The sequence below is a fragment of the Muscardinus avellanarius genome (assembly GCF_963383645.1).
Source record: "Muscardinus avellanarius genome assembly, chromosome: X".
Classification (NCBI taxonomy): domain Eukaryota; kingdom Metazoa; phylum Chordata; class Mammalia; order Rodentia; family Gliridae; genus Muscardinus; species Muscardinus avellanarius.
Window position 1 is genome coordinate 26424816 of NC_137792.1, and position 25397 is coordinate 26450212.

The 25397-nt window shown below is 33.8% G+C and overlaps 1 protein-coding gene across 2 annotated transcripts in view; it reads right to left on the reverse strand.

Annotated features, from left to right (window-relative positions):
- DMD (dystrophin) overlaps window positions 1-25397 on the reverse strand; it is a gene marked incomplete at both ends in the record, with an annotated part of 2101015 nt that overhangs the window by 1359468 nt on the left and 716150 nt on the right. For both annotated transcript variants that reach the window (XM_080719244.1, XM_080719243.1), the window contains 3 exons: window positions 9432-9581; window positions 12194-12328; window positions 20744-20926. In XM_080719244.1, coding sequence (XP_080575370.1) covers window positions 9432-9581; window positions 12194-12328; window positions 20744-20926 — 468 coding nt within the window. The remainder of the gene's footprint in view (window positions 1-9431; window positions 9582-12193; window positions 12329-20743; window positions 20927-25397) is intronic.

A 25397-nucleotide genomic window follows, 5' to 3' on the forward strand; every position in this document is an offset into this window, starting at 1 on the left:
TTTAGTTTGTTTTGCTTTCCTTTTTTATTTATTTATTGGTGTTTTTTAATCATACATCTTGATGAGGTTCAGGATGGTAGAGGCATACATACACACATCACTCATTTAGCCCTTCCTCAATCCCTACCCCATTCCCTCTCCCCTCCCTCCTTCTTGGTTTGGTTTAGTGATTGACTTTGAGAAGTTTGTGAATGTACATTATGTGTATTAGCGTGTTGACCTCTTCCCCCTCCCATCTCCCTCAGTTAGGTTGCCTTCTTTATTCATCTAAGATTTCCCCTTCTTTGTAGTCTTTTCTATGACCCATTTTCTCCCTAGCTTCTGCATATTAGGAAGACCATCTGATTTTTCACTCTTTGTGACTAATCTCAGCATAATGTTCTCCAGTTCCATCTATTTCTCTGCAAATGACATAATTTTGTTCTTTTTTTATGGCTAAGTAAAGTTCCATTGTGTACATATGCCATAGTTTTGTAACCCATTCATCTGTTGATGGACATCTTGGCTGGTTCCATAGTTTCGCAATTGTGAATTGCTCGGCTATAAACATGATACATAGGCACTAGTCTGGTAGTTTGGTTTCCATTTTTTTGGGTAGATACCCAAAAGTTGTACTGCTGATTCATATGGTATGTTTATTTCCATTCTTCTGAGGATCCTCCATACTATTTTAAAAATGGTTGTACTAACTTGCAATCCTACCAACAATGTATTTCACATCCTTTCTGTCTTTTGTGTTTTTAATGACTGCCATTCTAATTGGGGTTAGGTAAAAATCTCAGGGTATTTTTTGAGTCCCTGATTGCTAATGATTTTGAACATTTTTTGTACATCTATTGGCCATTTGTATTTCTTCTTTTGTGATGTATCTATTAAACTCACTTGCCCATTTTAAGATTGGGTTGTTTTCTCAGAGGTGAGTTTCTTGAGTTCTCTGTATATTTTAGATATTAGTCCTCTATCGGAAGGGTAGCTAGCAAAAATCTTCTTTCATTCTATCAGTGCTCTGTTGAGGTTTTTGATAGTTGCCTTTGTTGCACAGAAGCTCTTCAGTTTAATGCAATCTTATGTCTTGATCCTTCTTTCATTTTTATTTTCTAAATCATCTTTATTGACTTTTACCATGCTTTATTCCCCATTCAATATTAAAATACATTTTATTTCTTCAATATTTTATATTTGCTAATTCTAATATCTGAAATTCTAGGGCAGGTTGTCCAAATTAACCCTGTGTTGTTGTATATACTGATTTTAAATGCTTCATGATTGGTTCCTGTGTGTGTGTGTGTGTGCGTGTGTGTGTGTGTGTGTGTGTGTGTGTTTACTGATAGCTGAAATTTCACTGAGCTGAAAACTATAAGGACCCTTAGAAAACAAACTGTAGTACTCAGTAATGAACTCAGGGATATTCTACCTGTGAGCAGAGGTAGAACACCCGTAATTCATTTTACTTTTTATTTTGAAACAGGGTTTTCTTAAGTGGCTGTGCTTGGCCTTTAACCTCTGATTCTCCTGTCTCAGCCTTCCAAGTACTAAGATTTTAGGATTACAGACCTAAGCCACCACAGCAGGCTTCAGTTTTTTCTTTTTTAAAGGATTTGTATTTGTTTCTGACTAGTGCTAGTGTGCCAATTACCTGGAGCGGTTTTACCTTAATCCTTTATTGGGTATTTCTTAAGCCCTAGTGGTAGGACACACCCCAAAATCCTCAGAGGAACAGGCCTATTAGTACAAATTTAAAGGTGAAGTAATAATTCTTCTTAACATTTTTTTGGGGGGCAGTACTGGGGTTTGAACCCAGGGGCATTCTCTCTCCAAGCTATGTCCCAGCATTCTTTTTTATTCTTTCTTTTGAAACAGGGTCTCACTGAGTTGCTGAGGGCCTCACTAAGTAGCTCAGGCTGTCTGCAAACCCAGATCCTCCTGTCTCAGCCTCCCAAGTACTGGAATTACGAGCTTGCACCACCATGCCTGGCTTCTTATTAACTTTTTAACCAGTAAGAAGAGAGACACATTTTTGTCTTGGAACCCTCTCCAGACACAGTTCTTCCTACCCATTTCACTGATAATATAGCCTCAATGTTATGTAGGATTTCTGTTCCAACTTCCCATTTGCTTGAGTCTGAGGTTTAGATTTCTTTTCTACCAAATAAATAACCTAAGTTGTTCAAAATCTGAATTCCTAATATTTTCTTTTATGTCCAAGTCGATGCAAGGGTCAGTGTACTGATTATATTACTTACATGGTATTATTTTTATTTATTTTATTTTGTACTAAAGTTTTACTTACACTTCTTTGCAAGTAATGATCAGTTAAAAATACATCAGTTGAACATATTCCAGGTGCTTTGTATAGGGCATTTTAGGAGATATAATCTGCCTTGACCCTGGGAATAGTTTACCTCTACAACTGTCATGCAAATTAATAAAATATATCTAAACGATTTGATAATTCAGTGTGGTATTACTTACAAGGGCCAGCAAAAGTACTGACAAAAACCTGAATTCAAAAGTGACTATTAATATCATTACATATTAATAGGTCCTCACATTAGACAAAATCACAAAGTACATTCTTTTTATTAGACAAAGGGCTTTCCAATGAAATTAAACTTCATGATTGATATGCCACTTATTTTCCAGGATTACTTTACAGCGTTCCTTCAATCAATATCTGTCCATTATGGTTTATCTATGTTAACAAAGATATGACACTAAGGGAACAATTTAGTCATAACTATCTAAAAGAATGAATAGGTCCCTATAGCTACCAAACATTACTATGAAGATATAACAATAGTAAGCATTTATGCCCCAAATAATGACACACCTACCTATATAAAACAAATACTTATGCATTAAGGCTCAGGTAGAAGCCAGACATGGTGGGGAATACCTATAATTCCAGTACTTGGGAGTCTGAGTCAGGAGGATGGCATGTTCAAGGATAGTCTCATAAGCATAGTGAGAATCTCAACAACAATGTAGCAAAATCTCATTTAAAAAAAAATCAAAAGGGCTAAGGGTGTAGCTTGGAGGTAGAATGCCCATGGCTTTAATCCCTAGTATGAAAAAAAGACTCAGATAACCCCCAAAAAGAATATTGAAGAATTCAACACATCTCCCACATCATTAGATAGGTCTTACAGAGAAAAGATCAATAAAGACACTTCAGATCTAAAGAACACTATAAACCAACTGGACCTAACAAACATTTACAGGATATTCCATTCAACAACAGCTGAATTCACATTTTTCTCAGCCACTCATGGAAGCTCCTCCAAAATAAACCATATTTTATGCCAGAAGAGAAGTACCAGTAAATTAAAAAAATATATAAAATTCATCTTAAATATTTTCAAATCATAACAGATTGGAAGTAGAGATCAGTAACAAAAGGATCCAAGCCAGGTGTGGTGGCACATGCCTTTATTTCCAGTATTTTGGAAGGTAAAATAAGAAGATCTCAGGATCACAGCCAGCATATTGAGAGCCCAAAATAAAATAGGGCTTGAGGTGTAGCTCAGAAGTAGAATGCCCTTGGGTTCAACCCCCAGTACCAGAAACAATAAAATAAAGATCCAGAGGAATCATACAAATACATGGAAACTGAATGACAAACTACTAAATAAAGACTGAATCACAGAAGAAATGATAAGAGATATTAAAACATTCCTAAAATCAAATGACAATAGAGTCGCAACTTATCAAAATATCTGGGACACAATTGAAGGAGTTGTTAAGAGGAAAATGTATAGCATTGAATACCCACGTAAGAAAAATAGATTGTACGTAAACAACCTAATGATGAAGCTCAAGGTAGAAAATAATTAAAATCAGAGCAGAAATGAACAACGTAGAAAACAAAAACAATCTAATGAATCAATAAAGTGATGGGCTGTTTTTTAAAGCTAAGTAAGGTCAATAAACCCTTAGCCAACCTAACCAGAAGAAAGAAAAAAAAACAGACTCACATTTCTAAAATAAGAGATGAAAAAGGAGATATCACCACAGATTTTGTGGAAATCCCGAAAATTATTAGAAACTATTTTGAAAACTTATATTTCAATAAACTGGAAAGGTTACTATCAAAGCATAATTATCCAATTTACATTTTCTCTTCTCTTTTACTCTATCTGCTACCTAATGTCTATTGAAAACAAGGACATTTTTGAATGAGACACAAATCCATAAGAATGATAAAATAACTATTAATATAAAGAGAACTGGTGAAGGCTTGGATTTATAAATGCACTGTTTCAATACTTAAGACTCTAAAATGTTTTAGTCAATCCTAATATATTTTAAATCAGGCTGTAAGTTTTCTAAAAAGTATACAATTAATTAATTGCAATATAATCATCCTCCAGTTGCTGTAAGGAAATGTTTATAGAGGACTTTCATGGATACCCAAATCTGCAAATGCTCAGGTCCCTTACATAAAATGCTATAATATTTGCATATAACCCAACATATTCTATATATTTAATGTCATCTCTAGGTTACTTATAATATCTAATGCAATGTAGATACTATACAAATAGGTAGTGTGCTGTATCATTGGAGGAATAATGTCAAGAAAAACAGTCTGTCCATGTTCAGTACAAATATACACTTTTTCTGATATATTTTTGATTTGCAAATGGTTGCATCCCCAGATGCAAATGTTGTAGATACAGAAAACCTACTGTATTAACTTCTTAGTGGGAATATTTATTTTAATACAATTAAAGGATCACAGAGTTTGAGGTAGTATCCTGAAAAGGTCTTGTGACTTGGCTCCAAGTACAAATAAACTTGGATCTAAATTCTTGCTGGCCTCTTCCTAGATTTGCAGCTTTTGATATCCATTTCATTTGTATAGAATGGGGATATAAAGGACTCCACAGCATAAGGATACTGTGAGAATTAAACGAGAATATGTGTATTTGACACTCAGAACAGTACACAGGCCTCTGCAGGCATAATATTATTACTATTATTATGAATCTTGTTGTATTACTAATACACTTTCTACATCTTATTTACTCAGGTGGAGAATAGAGCTATTATAATAGTTATAAAAATTACATGATTCAGTAGGACTTTTGGAGCTGCTTCCCAGTTTGCTAAACCATCTTTCAAATCATTAACTGTGAGTAAAATATATGGTGCCATATGATTATAAAGAGTGAAGGACGCCTTTTAAAGTGACAGAAATCATTTATTACTTATCTGAATGCAAACACACTCTGAAATTAGGAATGAGATCTCACATATCTTTTTAAAATATTCATAGGCAATAAAAATGCTAGCTATTTGATTGACTTAACAGGCAATTGAATGTTACCTTAGATCTGCATAATTGCAGCTGTAAGAAACATTAGGTAGGTAATAAGAAAAAGAAAACTTCAGACCTGACATAGTCTTTATATTGAAAACAAAATGAGATAAGGATCACCTTCAAATGAAAGAGAATGTTGCTTATTTTTTCTTTAGTCAAAATATCAGGAAAATAATAGCTTAAAAGAAATTCAGAACTCCTTACTATAATATATTAATACATAACATAGATTTCTTAGAATTTTTTTAAAAATTAAAAAGCTTTATTCAATGTAATTATTTTCTTTCTCCAGCCCCTTAGAATATGTATCCTAAGATTCCATCTACATTTTATCAAAGCACCAGTCATTGCAACTAGACAGTAAAGGGGAATATCCAAAGGATTGTTTTAGCTGACAAATTATTAGTTTGCAAAAATGTTACCTTATTCCCCCAGAAATAAGAAAGCTTTCTTCCTACACATCATTTTAACTCATCCTATCTTCAAAGTCACATTAGCTGATTAAATACCAGAACAACAGAATTTGATAAGGATATCATCTCTAACATGATATGCTTTTCATCAAAATCCTGAAGCACCTAAAGCTATTTTCACTGCCAAGTAACTCTCAGGTTTATTTTTTGTTTGGCTAAATATCCATAAAAGCATAGCCAAGACTGATAGTAGTTTCATGTTTGTTTCTTCTAAGCTTATTTATTGTTACATGGCATTCTGCTTAATTGATTATTGGATCAGCAGTGGAGAAAGTACTTCAATGTTAAGATTTAAAAGATGATAAAATCTTTTTTTAACCAATCATTGGCATTTTCTGTTTTCCATTTGTTTTTTATTATTCTGAAAAAGTTTTATTTTTAAAATTTAGCTTCCAGAGTCTGTTTGTGCTTAGAATACTTTCTCAAATATTTTCTGTTCCTCGATAAAGAAATCATCCAGTCATAGATACATTTAACTAATGGAAATATGTACACATCATTGAATTTCATATGGGAATTTATATATTTGTTTAGCTATCATGCCCTTAATGGTGGTATACACACACAGATATGTAAAAATACATTTCCTTAGAGTAGGTACTGTAGACTATACCCTGGTTAAGATAAAAATTCTGGTCATAGCCAAGCTTGGTGGCACATGCTTGTAATCCCAGTACTTGGGAGGCTGAGATAGGAAGATCGCAGATTTGCAGAAGCCTTACATTCTTAGTGAGGCCTTCTGCAACTTAGTCAGACCCTGTTTCAAAATAAAGAAAAAAACAGGGCTGGCAGTATAATTCAGAGGTAGAATGCTTCCGGGTTCAACCCCTAGCACTGCAAAAAATAAAACCTGGTCATTTATTTACTACATACTATCTTCCTTACACTCAGTATATTATTTTATATTTTCCTTACATGAACCATATGGAAATGGACTCATTATCACACATGAGGCTATGGAAGCCTTAAAATTTTACCCAAGATCACATGGCCAATAAATTACAGGAAATGTACCCATTTAAAATGTATTGTCATGATGTCAGATTTTGTTAATAGAGGATGCTGCTGTAACAATAGAGGAGGGAAAATTTTCACTGTTCCAGTTTGTTTTACTTTATGCTCACATCTATGCATCTGGCTTAGCCTGTGGGATGCCCAGCATAACTCATTTCTTTATGCTGCCCACTAGGAGTTTCAGCAGCACCTTCTCTGGGTAGCACCTGGCAAGTCCTGGGTGTCTGACTGGCAGGTTCAGCATGGGTAGCAAATCCGTAAGGCAGCAGCTTCCTAGAGCCTGACTTGGTTTCCTCAAGTTCAGCTTTACCTACTGCAGGCAGCTTCCTGGTGAGGCCAGTGTGTATGCCAGTGAACCAGAAAATTCAATAGCATTGCCATATACTATTTCCCTGTGAATGTTGCCAGCACTCTACCCCAACATTCCCTTCACAGTAACTTCAGTGTTGGGTCTATAGACCGGTTTCTTTCATACTGTCAACCGATCAAATTCTTTTTTACATCTCATGGGCTAAATACTCTTGCCAAAGAGGTTTAAATACAGCCTCGGGTAGAGCTCTTTCTTTCCCAGTCAGTTCTGCCCTTTGGTACTATCCCTCAGTCCTAGGATATTGCTTAGAATTCTCCTTTATTCCCTCAGAAGAATGAATTCCCATTAAATAATTAAGACTTCTTTGTATTAACTTTCACTTTACAAGTGACTGATTAGTTTCAGTGTCCTGTGTAGAACCAGACTAATTCAAAGGGTTATTCTAGCCCAAGCTATTGTTTTTTGTTCCATGCTTTAACAACTTGCTCCTGGTTATACTAGAATGTGTTCAATCAAGGTTTGTTGTTAGTTGAATCATCATTGGTTGAGTACCACCTATCCAAAATGTTTGGGACCAAAAGTGTTTTATGTTTTATTAAAATGTTAGAATATTAGACAGGGCCATTTAAACGTAAATTATTTATATTTCATATGCTCTTTATATGTATAGACTGAAGGTAATTATACACAATATTTTCAGCAGGCCTGCATTTCTTTTTGTGGTACTGGGGTTCCTGGGCTACACTCCCAGACACCTATTTTTTATATTTTGATTTGGAAACAGGGTCTCTTAAGCCAGGGAGGCTGGCTTGGAACCTGAGCAATCCTCCTCCCTCCGCCTCCCAAACGCAGGGATTTCAAGCCTGCGCCACCCCGCCCCCCTGGCTCAGCAGGCCTGCATTTTGACTAAAACCTATTCATGTGAAGTCAGGTGCAGAGTTTACAAAAAGAATCCATAAAAAATAAATTAAATTTAAAAAGTTTGAACTTGAAACTTTAGCTTTCAGATTAGGGATGTTCAGCCTGTATCTATGGAGGAAACAAATCAGGATTCATACCAAGGATCTTTGAGATACAGGTTATCCTAATCTATATGACCTTCAATTTAGTTTCCATCTAGGAATATCTACTTTGATTCCCATCCAAAAAACAGTAAGGAAGGAGTGTTTGAGAACTTGGATGTTGCTGGACATGGGTGGCCCACGCACACTTATAATCCTAGCATTTGGAAGTCTGAAACAGGAGGATCGTGGTTCAAGGACAGCCTCAGTTACTTAGTGAAGCCCTTTGCAACTCAGTAAGACCCTGTTTCAAAATAAAGAATAAAAAAATAAGGCTGGGGGTATATCCCAGAGGAAGAGGTAGAATGTCCCTGGGTTCCATCTCCAGTACCACAAGCAATGTTCTACTTATGGATTGCTTCAGAGTAGAAAAGCATATGAAATTTCTTCCCCACTTAAATATCAGAAGGATCCTGCATGCCTCACTGGAGAGCATCCCAATTAGTTGCTATTTTTCCTTTCACACCTTATGTTACTGGTTATATACCGCACACACCAGGAAATCAATGATTTTTTCCGTAACTAATGTCTAAAAATTAGTATGGATAGAATTTTTTCCTTATTAGCCAATCTGTTAAATATTATCATACATATAGTAGATATGCTCAGTAAACAGATGTGAAATTAAACATCATTATTAAATAGTTTGTTTTCCTTCTTGATCAATAATCCAGTTTCTCTTTAGGAAAGAGTATGCAAAATAATGTTTGGCTAGGAGAAATATGTTCTTTTAAGTTTGATTTGAAATTAATACTATGTGTGTGAATTATGAAATTCAAATTTTTTCATTATATGCAAATAAAAACTTTCTGTATTATTTGGAAAGGATAAATGGTACCCGGTATACTAATTAAATCACATATACTGTTAACAGATTATATGGGCCGGTAACAAATATGTTGAGTACAAAGTGAGAGATAAAAAGAGAAAGAAATAAGAAAGAGAATAAAAGGAGAAAGATCTGACTTTGAATGCGAGATTAGCTTTTCATTACTTTTTTGACTTGGGCATGGTACTGTTCTTAGTTTTCTTGCTTCACTTTCCTGTTAAAATCCTATCTTTTAATGTTTCTATAAAATAAATGATGAAAATACACATGTATAAAAAAGTCAGTGAATTTCTTTTGATACTGCTAAAAACCCAGGAAGCGGAGCTAATTATTGAAATTATCCCTCATGTTAATCAGATGCCTGTATCTGATATACATTTATGTAAAACAGATTAAAGAAATTTTTCACTTATCTTCATACCTCTTCATGGAGCTCCCTCCAACGAGAATTAAATGTCTCAAGTTCTTCATTGATCAATTCATCCATGACTCCACCATCTGTTAGGGTCTGTGCCAATATGCGAATCTGATTCGGGTTATCTTCTGAATGTTGCATCAAATTTTCAAGAGACTGGAACACATTTGCAGTAATTAATATTTCTCTTCTTTTCCCCCAAAATTGAATTAACACAAAATACTCAGTATTTTTTATTTACATATAAGTCATAAGCGATTTAAGTAAAATTTAATTGGCATAATAAAACAACAAGAAGCATTGTTGTTCTAAAAAATAGAATACTTATCTAGGAATCTTCATGGACTTGTGACAGTATTGTTCACTGAGAACTTAATAAATGATTCACAAACTTCTTTTAAAATATGTCCTCCGCTCTAAAACCTGGCAAGGTAAAATACTCAAGTTTTCAACTTCTCATGTAGCTAGAGGTGTGCAAGTTATATGATTCTGAAAATGGAAGTAGAACTATATAAGCAGAGTTTCTCTCCTCAAATTAAAAAAAAAGTCTCTCGAGAAGAAATCCCTTTGATCTTCACATATTTTCACATACACATAGCCTAAGGGTGGGTCTGAGAGCCATCTTTGGACTAAAAGAAGTTAAAATGGGGATAAATTCCTTCTTGCTCAGGAAAGGACAATAAAGAGTTATAAAGCCTGGTGTGGTAGCACATGCTTGTAATCAAAGTACATGGGAGAAGAGACATTAGAATCATAGGTTTGAGACCAGCCTCAGCAAACTAGCATGATCCTGTTTTCAAGCAAAAAAATAAAAAGGGTTGGGGGTGTAGCTCAGAGCTATAATGCACCTGGATTCAAGCCCTAGTACCAGAAAAAAAAAAAAGTGAGAGCTCATGAGTACCTAATCATTTGGCTGAATCAGTATTATCTCTGGATAACTTCTCTCCAATCTCCTTTCAGTGGTAAGAAGAGATCATTTTTTGAGCTTAAGCCACTGATTTGCAATTTTTTGTAGCCTAACAGTCTCTGTTATAGTGTTCAAAATTGACAAAATTGTCTGGATAGATTATACAGGGAAATAGAATCTCAGTTTCAAGTTTGGTCATGTTAAAAGACAAGTGATTCAAATATTATCTCACTGAATGCCAAACATGTCTAAAAATAAGGGATGGGCATTATATTCGAACCAATTCATTCAATGCGCTTTGTTTTGTTTTAAAAATAGAAATCTTACTACAAATATTTGTGATTTTTTTCTTATGTATGTATTACTTCTCAAATTCTGAAATATCTCAATATATTTTGATATTAATTTTAAATAAAACAAAATATATACTTCCTGAATAATTTTATAATAAAAATGAGTATGACTATGACATTTTCACATAAAATGTTATTATTAACAATATCTTTATATCTTACATATTTTATTACTTTTTAAAATTTTCAACATTGTAGATTTTTATTTTGTTTTTTTAGATTGTTATTGGGAAAGTATAATTATACCTAATGTGGAATCCATTGTTACATATGTGTGTGTGTGTGTGTGTGTGTGTGTGTGTGTGTGTGTGTGTTCTTAACATAATTTGGTCAATTTCATGAAATGAGATATTTGTTTTAATATATATTTTTAATGATGCACTTTAATTATATGTTATATTGATGTTTAATGTCATATAAACAAACAAATAAGTCTTGGTGTGTTTCCCTTCAGGTCATACCATACTACCCACCATTTCCCACACATAATAGTGAGATTGATAGTGATAACTCCATATATGGGCATACAAGATTTGAACTGTTTCATTCATCAGTTCTTTTTTTTTTCCCTTTCCTACTACTTTCGCTATCCTCTTTATCCCCTTCTACTAGTCTTCTCAATTTTCTAAAGTCCTTTTTATTTCCTGTTTTCTCTCTAGGTTCCACATATGAGAGAAAATAGTCAAACCTTTACTTTCTGAGATTGCTTGCTCTCATTTAGCACAATATCTTCGAATTAAATCTATTTTTTTCTGCAAATTATATATGTTTGTTCTTTATAGCTAAGTAAAAGCCCATTATGTGTGATGTGTGTATATCTGTCTGTCATCTATCTATCTATCTATCTCTCACATTTTTGTTATATATTCATTTGTTGACACATACCTAGGCTGGTTCCATAATTTGACTATTGTTAATTGCGCTGCCTAAATACAGATATATAGCATTTATCACTACAGCATTCTGGCTTTAATTCTTTAGAAAAGTTATTAAAGAGTAGTACAGCTGGGCCATATGGTGGTTCAACTCCTAGCCTTTGAGGAAACTTCATACTGATTTCCATAGTGGTTGTAATAATTTGCAGTCTGACAAATAGTATATATGATTTTCTATTTTTTCCACATATTGATCAGGAGATCACGCAGGTTCGAAGCCAGCCATGCTGGCTTAAGAGACCCTGTTTCCAAATAAAATAAAAAATAGGTCTGGGAGTGTAGCCCAGAGGTAAAAGGGTTTCCAGGAACCCCAGTACCATCAAAAATAACAACAACAACAACAACAACAACAACAACAAATAATAATAATAATTATTATTATTATTATTAAAAAGAATAAAAAATAGGGCAGGGGGTGTGGCTAAGAGGCCAAATGCCCCTGGGTTCCATCCCCAGACCCACACACACAAAAAATAAATAAATAAATAAATAAAAATGTAGTTTCTATTGGGTACTAGAACTCTTTCAATACTACACATAAATGATCATCATTTAGATTACTTTGCAACTTACTTCTAGCACCTCAGAGAGTTCCTCAGCTCCACCAGGAATAGTTTCAGTAGTTTTAAGTTTTGATTCTACTTCATTTAGCCACTTGTTTGCCTTCTCCAAATAGGATAACAACTCATGCCAACATGCCCAGACTTCCTAAGAAAGAAACATAGATCAGAGATTACATCTTCAGGTAGAAAATGAATGTTACATGTTGGCACTCCACTATTAAATGTTTTGAAATATAAGATTTTGTTTTGTGTACTTCATCATTTCTTTCCAGTATATGTTTTAAAATGCAACCAATTCCTCTCAACATCTAATATCTCTGTCATTACAAGTCATTAAGAAAATAGTTAATTACATGGATAAATTCAAGACCAATTAATTTGCTTTCTAAAATGAACACATTCACTAATATTATGGTCTAAGTGGTAAAAATATAAAAACACATGTAAAATGAACATATAAACCTAAATTCCTGACACATCAATTATTATGACCTTTTTGTAACCTCTTCTAAATTCTTTGATAATTCAAACTAAAATCAAAGTATGGACTTATTTATAGCTCTATTTTCACTAAATATTATATTTTATTTTCTCATATTACTAAGAATACATATTTTAATGGAAAACTAAGACTTCATTTTGGTGGTTATATCTTTATTTCCCTAACAATACACATTTATTGGATAGTTTAATTATTTAAAGTTTTTTATCTATTCTAAAATTGCAGTGAACATCATAAATATGCAATTATTTTTCATATTTCTTATAATTTTCTTGAAGCATATTATCATAACTATGATGACAATAACAAGGATATGATTATTTCTAAATTATCTTTGATAATATTACAAAACTAATTCATATATATAGATACTCATAAGTGTGAGAAAAACGTTAAGATTGCTAAAAGAAGATATAGAAGAGTATCTTTCTGAACTAGGACTAGGAAGGATGATTTAAATAAAACATTCTGTAAAAACTTGACTGTAATAGAGAAGATAAGTAGATTTGAATACATTACAACTAAAGCTTTATAATCATCAAATGGTACCCCATAAGGAAATTGAAAACATAGCCTCAAATAAAAAGCTGTAACATTTTAATAGGCAAGTAAGAATACTAAAAATAAAAAGTGAATTGAATTATGAACAAATAACTTAATAGAAACATGAGAGGTAGGCCAGCTATTCAAAGAAAGAGAAATAAATCTATACAATAAAATATTAAAGTATGTTTCAACTGACGAATAACAATATGAACTTAAGTTATAATTACAGGAATATGCCATCTTATTTTTTGGTACTAGAGATTGAACGCAGAAGCAGTCTACCTTCAAGCTATACCCCCAGCCCTATTTTATTTCTTATTTGGAAACAGTGTCTCACTAGGTGGATGAGAGTCTAACTGCTTGCTGAAGCTGTCCTCAACCCTGAGATCCTCCTGTCTTAGCCTCTCCCAAGTACTGGGATTACAGGCATGTGCCACCATGCCCAGCTGGAATATGCCATCTTAAATGACACAAATGAGAACTTTGAGAATTTAATGCGTCTGAGAAGATATGCATCAAGAAAAATATCTATTTATTGCTGGTAGGTATGTTCATTGAAATGACTTTTTTGAAAATAACATGCCATTCTCAAAGTTCTCATTTGTGTCATTTAAGATGGCATATTCCATCTTAATGGTATATTCACATACACTACTACCAAACAATTCCATTTGGGGTATATATATTCAGAGAAATTATTTCATGTTGACAACAAATACAGTTTAGAGAATGATCATTTCAGCACTTTTTAAATCACCAAAAAGAAAAAAAAGGTAAAATATTAATTCTCCAGAATGGGATGGATAAATACACTAAGTCACTATTACACAGTGAATACAGATACAGAAAACAAAATTAATGCATCTATCAAACAGGAAAATATAGCTGAATCTCAGACACAGAAATGTTTGGTGAAAGTGCAAGGTCCTAGAAAACTATATACACGTTGCCTTTTTTTGTATTCTAAAAATAGAAGTAAAAACTAAACAGTATCACATTTTTATAATCTTATATGTGTAATAAACTTTTAAAAGCAAAATGACCTGAATACATTCCATTTAAAGCTTTATAATCATAAAATGGTACCCCATAAGGAAATTGAAAACACAGCCTCAAATTAAAATATGTAACATTCTTAATAGACAAGAATACTAAAAATAAAAAGGAAATTAAATTTACTTTCTATTAAAATAAAGCTAAATTTCTAGGTTGTGATTATATATCTCAAAGAAAATGCAGGGATGAGATATGACAAGAATATTAAAACATTCATTTTCAATTAGCTTTGGGCTTGTAAATTTTGGGTAAAACTATAAATACAGTGGCACAATCACCACCACCTGTTATCACACTGCTGGTGGTGCCACCAAAAGTAAAACCCAGAGAGGAATGCTTACTTTCAAAAGAAAGTAAAAATCAACCACTTTCACATATTTCCCCTTTGTTCAAAGCCTTTACAAATAGCTGCAAATATTCTCTCTGTCTGATTATAAGTATTACCCTAACTTGACTTGCAAGTTTAGCACCCTTTTATACCTGCTTGGTATTTTATGTATAGTTTATCACAAAAAGTGAAACTAGATATTTTGGTTTAAAGGTTGATAGAAGTCTTAAAACTGGGTCATTTCCAGCTCCTGCTGGACTATAGGCTGTCCTTTTTTTCTGGGCAAAGGTCCCAGTGGGAAAATATAAATATATCCTTAAATATCTAAGGGTACCTTAAAACTTTGATGATAAGGAGATACAATTGGTAATGTGTCTTATTAACTTCAGTACAGACTGAAGTAATGAACTATCTTGCTGATTTAACCCTCAAGATGGATGGCCTTTTCTGTCCTCAATGCATCTGAAGGACACAACTGGAGAGGCTCAATGTACCAGCTTTACGGGTCACCTTTGCAAAATGAAATATAGTCCCGATGCCTAAATTGTAGCTAGAACCCACTTAGAATAACAGTTAATCTTAACAGTTTCAAACTTAAATTACTTTCAAATAATATGATTCAAAGTGGTTTTTAAGGATAGTATATGTGGAAAAGTAAACTTCCATCCAAAATAGTGCATGGAGCTGATGTAGTAGCCTTCCATACCCTGCTGCAAACATACAAAAATGCTGGGTTATATATAAAGGAAACACTTTCAATTCAAAGCTGATCCATAAGACATGTATCAGACAAGCTCAAGTGTCAGGAAAAATGGGAAGTGCAAATACAGAGCTGGAAATAAAGCTTAACAAAATGTTGGCATATCAAAACAGGATAAATGACATATAAACTGGGGTATTTAACATTAACTTGGAATGAAAAATGAGGCATTGGTCTTACACATGCCAAAGAAATGAAAAAGAAGAAAGTATATGCCACCCAGCCTGAACACAAGAACTAGAAAATTACTACCTACTATAGGGAATTAGCAAGGAAGCAGAGGATTTTTTTTATTCTTAGTTGAAAATAAGGGTACCTCCATAGGAAATTGAAAGTAATGTTGTATTATACATGAAGACAGAACACAAATCTCTAGGACCTTAGAAAATACAAATGCAAACACTTAGAAGGACCATTCAACAGTTTGGAGCAAAAAATATTTCCAGTAAAAACCATTCCTTCTATAGGTGAGCTCAAAAACAAAAGAATTACTATCCTCATTAAGAAAATTCATTGCCCTTAGAGGAAATCATAAAATGCAACAAAGGGTAGAATTCATACCTTATGTCATAGGGATAATATAATAATTTTAGACAATTTTAAAATACATATGTTTAGCTTCATCATCTATTTTGCCAGCAAGATTTATTCTCTTTGAATTTTACAGCTGTTTTTCACACTTAAGAAATAAAAGGCCCTACCATCTGGTATGCTAAAGCAGGAAGATGGAAAGTCTAAAGACAGCCTGGGCAACAGCCTTTCTCAAAATTAATATAAATAAATAAATAAATGAAGGCTGGGAATGTAGTTCAGTGTTAGGGTGTTCCTGTGTTCAATCCCAGTACAGTATTAATTATAATTAATTCATTAATTATAAAAGAGCTAAATGTTGGGAGCACATCTATAACTCATTTTTATAAGCCCTGGTCTAAAAAGAGAGGTCTAAGGCCAGGTGTGGTGGCGCACACTTGTAATCCCTGAGCTTGGAAGGCTGAGACAGGAGGATCGCACGGGTTCGAAGCCAGCCTCAGCTAATTAGTGAGGCTCTCAGCAACTTAGAGAGACCCTGTTTCCAAATAAAATATTAAAAAAAAGGTCTGGGAGTATAGCCCGGAGGTAGAAAGCCTCTGGGTTCCATCCCTAGTACCACCACCAAAAAAAAAAAAAAAAAAAATAATAATAATAATAATAATTAAATAAAATAAAAAGAGAGGGCTAGCCAGGTGTGGTGGCACATGCTTGTAATCATAGCATGGGAGGCTGAGAGAAGAGGATTGTGGTTGGCGGCCAGCCTCATCTACTTAGTGAGGCCCTTTGCAATTCAGTGAGACCCTGTTTCAAAATAAGGTATAAAAAAATAGGGCTGGGGGTGTCGCTCAGAGGTAGAACCCCCTAGGTTCCACCTCCAGTACAGCAAAAATTAAAAAAAAATTAAAAAATTAAAAAGAGAGGGCTAATATACAAGCCATTTGAGGGAAGTAAAGAGAAGAGAGTTTGGAAAAGTAGCCTATTCTTCATCTTTTTTATAGGATAAGCAGTAGATGCTCATTCATGTGTATCTTTTGTATGTGGTACTGGAAATCAAACCCATGGCTATGTCCCTTCTAGGCAAATGCTATACCACTGCCCTGGGACCTACAGTCTTCACCTGGATTCTTCTATTTATAGGATCTAAAAGAGAATAACTCATCTAGAGGGGAGATATATTCAGAAATGAGAAGTTGGTATGAATTTTCTGTCAAGTTGTTCCTATGACCAAAGAAAAATTTAGGAAACCCTTTCAAATTTATCAGTCCCTCGAATGAATGGAAGATTGGTTCTTTCAGTATCCATCTCTGAGATTTGATATGGTGGGTACATCAAACTCCAGGTTATCAATGAAGTAGTATTCAAAAAGACATTATCTTAAGGAAATGTGATGTAAGCTATAGGCAAGAGTTGGCTTGATATTTCTAAATATGACAAGGTACCATAAATATCTCAAAAATACTTTTTGTGGGCTCACACTTGATATAAATAAGGCCATCAGGGATTCCTAAGAGACCACATACAGTCTATAGAGAGCAAGCAGATGAATGCTGGCAACATCAGGAGACCATAGGAGGCAAGTGTGGTGGCACATGCCTATATTCCCAGTATTGAGAGGCTAAGGCAGAAATTTAGTGAGGATCTCAGTAACTGATGGAGATCGTATTTCCAAATAAAAAATAAAATAAATCTTGGGTGTAACTCAGAGGTGGAATGTCCCTTGGTTCACTCCTTAACACTATAAAAAGAAAGACCAAGGAAAAGAACAGGCAGATTTTAAAATAAAATCTAGATGTATGAAAAAATGTTCAACGTCATTAGCAGTCAGGCAGATGCAAATCAAAACTACCCTGAAATTTCACCTAACTCCAACTAGAATGACAATCATTCAAAACACAAACAACAACAGATGCTGGCGAGGATGTGGAGAAGTGGTGGGATTGCAAATTAGTGCAACCACTTTGGAAAAGAGTATGGAGGATCCTCAGAAGAATGGAAATAAATTTACCATTTATCTAGCAATACCACTGTTGGGTATCTACCCAAAAGAATGGAAACCAAACTACCAAACTAATGTATGTGTATCTATGTTCATAGCTGCACAATTCACCATAGCCAAACTATGGAACCAGCCAAGATGTCCATCAACAGATGAATACAAAACTGTGGGATATGTATACAATGGAATTTTACTCAGCCAAAAAGAAGAACAAAATTATGTCATTTGTGGAGAAATGGATGGAACTGGTGAACATTTTGCTAAGTGAGATTAATCAGTCACAAAAAGTAAAAAAAATGGATGTTTTCCCTAATATGCAGAAGCTAGGGAGAAAAAGGGTCATAAGAGGAACTCTAGACAAAGGAGAAGCCATAGACAAGCAAATATAACTGAGGGGGATGTGAGAAGAAGTGAGAGAGGAGGGAATGGGATGGGAATTGGGTAAGGGCTAAATGAATTATGTGTGTATATATGCCTCTACCATCTTTTACCTCATTAAGATATATGATTACAATACACCAAAAAAAATTTAAAAAAGGGAAATTATGATCTTTATAAATATTTAAATACAGCCGGGCATGGTGGCGCAGGCTTGTAATCCCTGTGCTTGGGAGATGGAGACAGGAGGATCGCGCAGAATCGAAGTCAGCCTCACTGGCTTAAGAGACCCTGTTTCCAAATAAAATCTAAAAGATACATCTGGGAGTATAGCCCGGAGGTAGGAGGGCTCCATCCTCAGTACCACCAATAAATAAATAAATAAATAAATAAATAAATAAATAAATAAATAAATAAATAAATACTCATGCATACATATACAGATAATTAGTAGAGTTCACTATTGAAGGAAAAATTATACTGTAGATAACTGAAAAAAGAATTTGAGAGTTAGAAAAATAATTGTGTGATGTGTGCATGTATGTCCCACAAGTCTTTTATCCCATTAAGATGTATGACTACAATGCACCAGTAAAAAAATTAAAAACAAACAAGCAAATAGGAAAGATCAAAGTCTTCATTACAGATTACTGAATGATAAATAGAATAAGTCAAGAAATCTTAAAAATTTTATAATTAAAAGAAAAATAAAAGATTCCTTTCAAACATATGCCACAAATAAATTTATGCTTAACAAAAGAGGATACAAAGAATAATACTTATGTAAAGAATTAAGAACAAAAAAAATATGTAAGTTTATTCCTAAGATACTGTTGAAAACTATTTTCCTGGATACCAAAAGTCCCCCTTATATTAACTATACAGTGAATTAACTGTGATTTTTTTAGACTTCTATATTGTCATCTCTTTCCTTCTTATTCTTTGTTTATATCCTCAGCAACTCTAATAGCTTCTTGCACAGAGTATACTCCTGTTTAGTGTCTAAAGTGTGAATTATTTAGGGAGAAAAAAAGAACCAGTAAATAAAGAACAGATTTTAACTGATAATGGAGAAACTCAAATCACCTTTTGTTATTACAAAATTATAATATTGGATATATTTCAGGTACATTTGGCAAATATTATAGTCTTAAATATTTTAAGGTTTCCTTTACTGGTCTGAGTTATATCAACTTTTACATCTCCAAAACTTTAATACATAACACTACCTGAAAAGTAATGTTCTTCAACAATAATGGGGCAAAAGAATTATTTATCAAATATAGTCACTAAGATAACACTCTGTGTAGGGGAAGGGGATTTAAAGTCAAGTCCATCTTATGTCCAACACCTAGTATTATCAGCTTTTGGAAGTAGATGGGGTTTGTGCTCCTTGGCACAGTATTTTCACAAGGAATATGACTATTTTTTAAAATATGACTATATGGTAATCATTTGAGGTACTTGAATTCCTCATCTATATTCAGATAAATGCAATCTAGAGAATTAAACTTGTGAGAAAAAGAAAGCATGGCTTGTGGTAATAAATACATGTAAACTGTCAAAGAGGGAGGGGCTAGTTGGGCAACATCTTATATAGAACTCTACGGGGCACAACAATTATTAAAGACAACTATATTAAGTTGGGCTTCTTCACAGCATACTTTACCACTATCATACTCAAATAAGTTTATATACATCAAAATACACGAAAAATACCTATTTTTGAAAGTTGACAGAAAAATGCTGGATGTGGTGATGCACATTTGTAATCCCAATACTTGGGAGGCTGAGACAGGAGAATTGTGGTTTGAAGACAAAAACCTGTTACTTAGTGAGGCCCTCTGCAACTTAGTGAGACCTTGTTTCAAAATAAAGAATATAAAAATAGGGCTGGGGGTATAGCTTGGAGGTAGAACGCCCCTGGGTTCTAGCCCCTGTTCTGCAATAAATAAATAAATAAATAAATAATAACCAGCCTGGCATGGTGGCATATGCTTGTAATCCCCATGCTTGGGAGGCAGAGACAGAAGGATCATGCAGGTTTGAAGCCAGCCGAGCTGGCTTAAGAGACCCTGTTTCCAAATAAAAAAAAGTATAAAATCAGTCTGGGAGTATAGCCTGCAGGAAGAAGGGTTTCCAGGAACCCCAGTACCACCAAAAATAAATAAATAAAATTTAAAAAATAAAAATAAAACCCCCAAAATGACAGAATAGCAGTTTTATATTTATTGAGCACTAGTCTAAGTAATTTAGGTAGAATAGTTCATCTAATTTTCTCAAGAGCTCTATGAAATATGTATTATTTTGCTCTCCATTTCACAGATGGAAACAGTGAGTAAAATGCTTGAATGAGTAAATCAAACTGAAGATCTTTTATACCCGAATTCACATTAACCACTAAGTTTCAAAGATAACTACAGGTTGACATAAAATTTTTAAAGACCAAGAAAAGCAACTGACTTCTAAAGTCTTGCATTTCCCATTCAGCCTGGTGCAGAGCCATTGATAGTTGGTGGTGAGAGTGTCAAGCTCCTTTTTTAAGGCCTCTTGTGCTGCAGGAGGAGCTTGGGCAATGACACTATTTACAGTCTCAGTAAGAAGTTTCACTTTTGTTTCCTTTTGCTGGGCCTCTTCTTTAGCTCTCTGAAAAACAAAGAATGTTCCTTTAGAAGCTGGTAACTACCTTTACTTTCAAAATACATTCCTATGTATTATATAATTTCCATCTCATAATATTCTTGTTAGGATGGGTCTCAAAAATAAACCCAATACTGACTCTAATACCTTCTATAAATTTAGGTTTTGCTAAAATTGAAACCTTGGAAAAGTTATACTTAAAATACAGCAGAACTTTAATTGGAATTGTTTGAAAAGTAGTCTATACATGGGTATGTATTTGTGGCCAAATATGTATAAATCTACATAAAGTCACAACAAGGAAGAGCCAAGTATTTCAAGAGTAGCTAAGTTAAAAAATATTTCATAGTGTATAACTGAGGTTAGTTATAATCTACTCAGATGGATAGATAATGTTGAAATTAGCAGAAATATTATTCAAATCAAAAGATACTTAACAAGCTCCACATGGTGGCCCACACTTGTAATCCCAGCATTTGGGAGGCTGAGGCAGGAGAATCGTGGTTCACACACAGCCTCAGCTACTTAGTGAGGCCCTGTGCAATTCAGTGAGACCCTGTTTCAAAAGAAAAAAAAATTGGGCTAGGGGTGTAGCTCAAAGGTAGAATGCCCCTGGGTTTCATCTTCAATACCACAATAAATAAATAAATAAATAAATAAATAAATAAATAAATAAATAAATACAAAAATAAATAAATACAAAAATAAATAAATAAATACAAAAATAAATACATAAATAAATAAAACTAACCTAGAAAAGTCCTTTTAATGTTCTATTTGGGACCATATTTTACTGAAAGTTCTGTTCAATAATCAGAAACACGTAAGAGAAACACACAGCTCAAAAACACACAGCTCCTAGCATCAGGAAATGACCTAGCATTCACAGGTATGGGATAGTCTTCTTCAGAAGATAAAACTGTCTCACAGATTATTGGATAAGATCACATTGCTTTCAGGGCGAATAAAGACCACAGCAAGATCATGCTATAAGCATGCCTGAATAAAGATATTAGCATCAATACCAGCCAAACTACAAAATACACTGTCTTGATGAACATGAATGGACTTCTGCTTCTTTATCAAAAAGTTTAGCCTTACTCTAATTTTCCTACCTTCTAGATAAGATAAGAAAACCAATTATGGGATTCTGACCACTCACTGCAAAAAGAAATCTAAAGCAAAGTTCTTAAAATTCCCTTATATCTCCTAACACAAGCCAAAACCCAATAATGCTTCTTTTATTTCTCATATATTCCCGGGTTCCCCATGGTATGTATCTGTCTCACTGAAAACATAATTAAATACAGTTTTTGTTTAACAAATGTTTTAAAAAAGAATGGAATTTTACTCAACCATAAAAGAACATAATCATGTCTTTTGTAGGAAATTGAATGAAACTCGAGAATATTATGCTAAATGAGATTAGACAGTCACAGAAAATTAAGAATCATATGATAAAGAGGATTTCATATAAGTGAGGCAGTGGAATGAAGGAGGGGGACTTGGGGAGGAAAGTTGAAGGACAGTGGGAGATCTAATGATCAAAAGTATTCAAATGAACCTATATTCATTCAGGAAGTTATCTTTATCAATGTAAATATTATCTATGGAGAGGGGTGAGTGGGGAGAGACCTGGAGGAAAACACATAAATGCAGTGTATGTGTATATTTCTGTACCTCTGAACCTCACTATGATCTATTGTTATAATGCACCAACTACAAAAAAGGTCAGTTTTCTACACGCGGAAAAAATTTCTGGTGATCTTTAACTGGAGGGTATTTATATTTCTTAACTTCCAATGTGTACATACATTTTAGAAAGAAACACAGTGTGTCTTGAATTTGGATTGCTCCAGAAGGCAACTGTGGCCTGATCTTTCAGAAACATACTTGTAATATATGTATCCTATGAGAATAAAATACTAGTGGTAGCAGAATAAGAAATGAAGAAAAGAAAGGGTAGAGAGATTTGATTTTAAGTATATATTAATACTCAGTGACTATAGAGTTTAGTCTTATTGAAATGCTCTGGTATACATAGGCTTCAGGACTAAGCCAATCAAGGTAAGAGAGGAAGGGTATCATGTACATACATTGTTCCCCATTATTGGTTGAAGGTTTGTAGGGAAATGTTAATGTTAATTTCCCAATACTTGCAATCTGTTACTCATCTGGGAAAGTAGAATTCAGTGGCCAAAGTAAGCCCTTGAGTAAAAAAAAAAAATAATACGCAGTTTTTGACAGGTAGATTTGGGGCCTGCATATGACATGATGGTAAGAATACAGAGCTATGGGTAAGACATGAATAAAGTGAGCTATGGAATGCCTTTATACTTTTCAACATATTCTACCTATCCTTTGGACTTAGACTAAAGGCAGCTTAAAAAGTATAAGGTAGGATGGAAATGCAAGAAAGATATTTTGATGAAAAAATGTCTGCCTTCTCTGATTCCAATTTGATTGAAAATTTTAGTTTAGTATCCTAAATAATTTATGTAGCACTGCTAAATAATTTTTCAGCATTGCTGAGAATAAAGTTGTTTCTTCATGAATCTTATATTTACTGTAGTTAATTATAATAATATAAAATACTTTGACAGCCATAAATCACTTAATATGTGCTACTATGTTCTATTCCAGTCATGCCATGTTGCCACCTCATTGGGTCTTTAAAAAACACCTTTAGATATATTTTTATCATATCTGTATTAAACAGTAGAAAACTGAAATTCAGAGAATTTATGTGTTCCTAGAGAGTACCTATTTTCTGTATCAGAGTTTCTGTTAAGCTAGTCACAAAATCCTCAGTGAGATGAGAAGCATGTTGTGGTGCATCCAATAAACATAACTGCAATTCATATAAGTTATAGATAACCCATGCACCTGTTATAGACAACCCATGGACTTGTCTGAATATTCAGAACAAATAACATAGCTTTCTTTGATTTTTAGGCTATCATACATTTTTGTAGAAATTGGCTTAAATGTTGGGAAACCTTCAGAGAAGAGAGATTTATTAAATCAGGTTGATAAGGAAAAAAAAGAGATCAGGATTATTATTTCTTTTACTGTGAAGAAATGCAAAAAAGTGAGATAACTGGCACAGTTTAGGCATAATTCTCATAAACTATTGGTCTTGGCTCCATTTCTTTTGATGCATTTAATCATAAAATGTTCATACTCACTCATCATTACAATATCTTGAATATAAAAATACCTTGAACCAGTGGTTCACAAATATTTTTGTGTTCAAATTATTTTTTAAAACTTGTATATTTACTGTTTTCATCATATGTGTAAGTTTCACTAGGCTTTAGGGCTAAAGTTGCAATAGAAATTTTAGCAAAAAGTTTAAGAAGAGTTTTGGAGTTAGATATTGCTTATCAAATACTCCCTTCAGTTGCTTTTACATCAGCAGTTGTTTACAGGGGCAAAATAAACACTATTATTTTCACATAAAACACAGGGAAGAAAATAAAGAACAAAAAGGTTTTCACTTTTTCTCTGAGTAAATCAGGGAGGGATGGCCAAGTTGGTCTGTTGGTAACTTCTGACAATAACGATAAATTTGCTCAAAAAATGAGTAAATGTGGAAATCTGGACCAGGTACTAACCCGATGGTCCAGGTAGGGAAATGGATCTGAAGTGATCGCTTTGACTGGCAGGCAGAAAACTAAAAACATGGGATCTTCCTGCCAATTCTCTTGGCCGCTGTTGGCAGAAGCTGCCTGAGCTTTTGCTCTTTTCAATATCACCTCATGCGGCATCAGTTTTGAAGGTAGAACAATTATTAAAACATATCAATGTTAACACAATTCATTTCAAGGATTGTATTCATAATTTTAAAAATTGACACAGAATACTCTCTAAAAGTAGAAAATAAAAGCATCTGACTGAGGTTTTTATGACAGAGGCCAACTCCTCAAGAGAGAGAGAATGTGGCCAGAACAGGAACCGAAACAAACAAAGCAACTTAGGGAAAAACAGCACAGCTGAATTCAAATTGACTGCCATCATCTACTCTTATATTGGAGGTAGTGATTATACAGTAATAGATGTGAAGAGGACAGACCATCAGGAAACAGAGATATAATGGGAAAGGCAACATGCATGGCACAACTCATAATTGAGAAATAAAATAAAGTAAAATAGAATGGAATAACTCAGAAATAGGTGGGATAAACTATCTTCAATCCTATTGGTTCTACCACACATAAAGCTTGTGATGACCATGGCTACACTGTATGACCTATCTGGGATTTCAGCTTCATGATCAGCAAAGAAAGTATGTTCTATATTATTTGCAAAGTCCTTTCTATATATCTTGTGGTAGTATAATTTTTCTCATGTTGTCCTCCCACAATCAAAATTAAAACCATAATAGTTCCTTATTTGAAACCCTCCAATGATTTTCTCGTTTTATTTAGAACAAAAATGTCTGCCAAATTCTACAAAACTCCTGTATTAATGCATA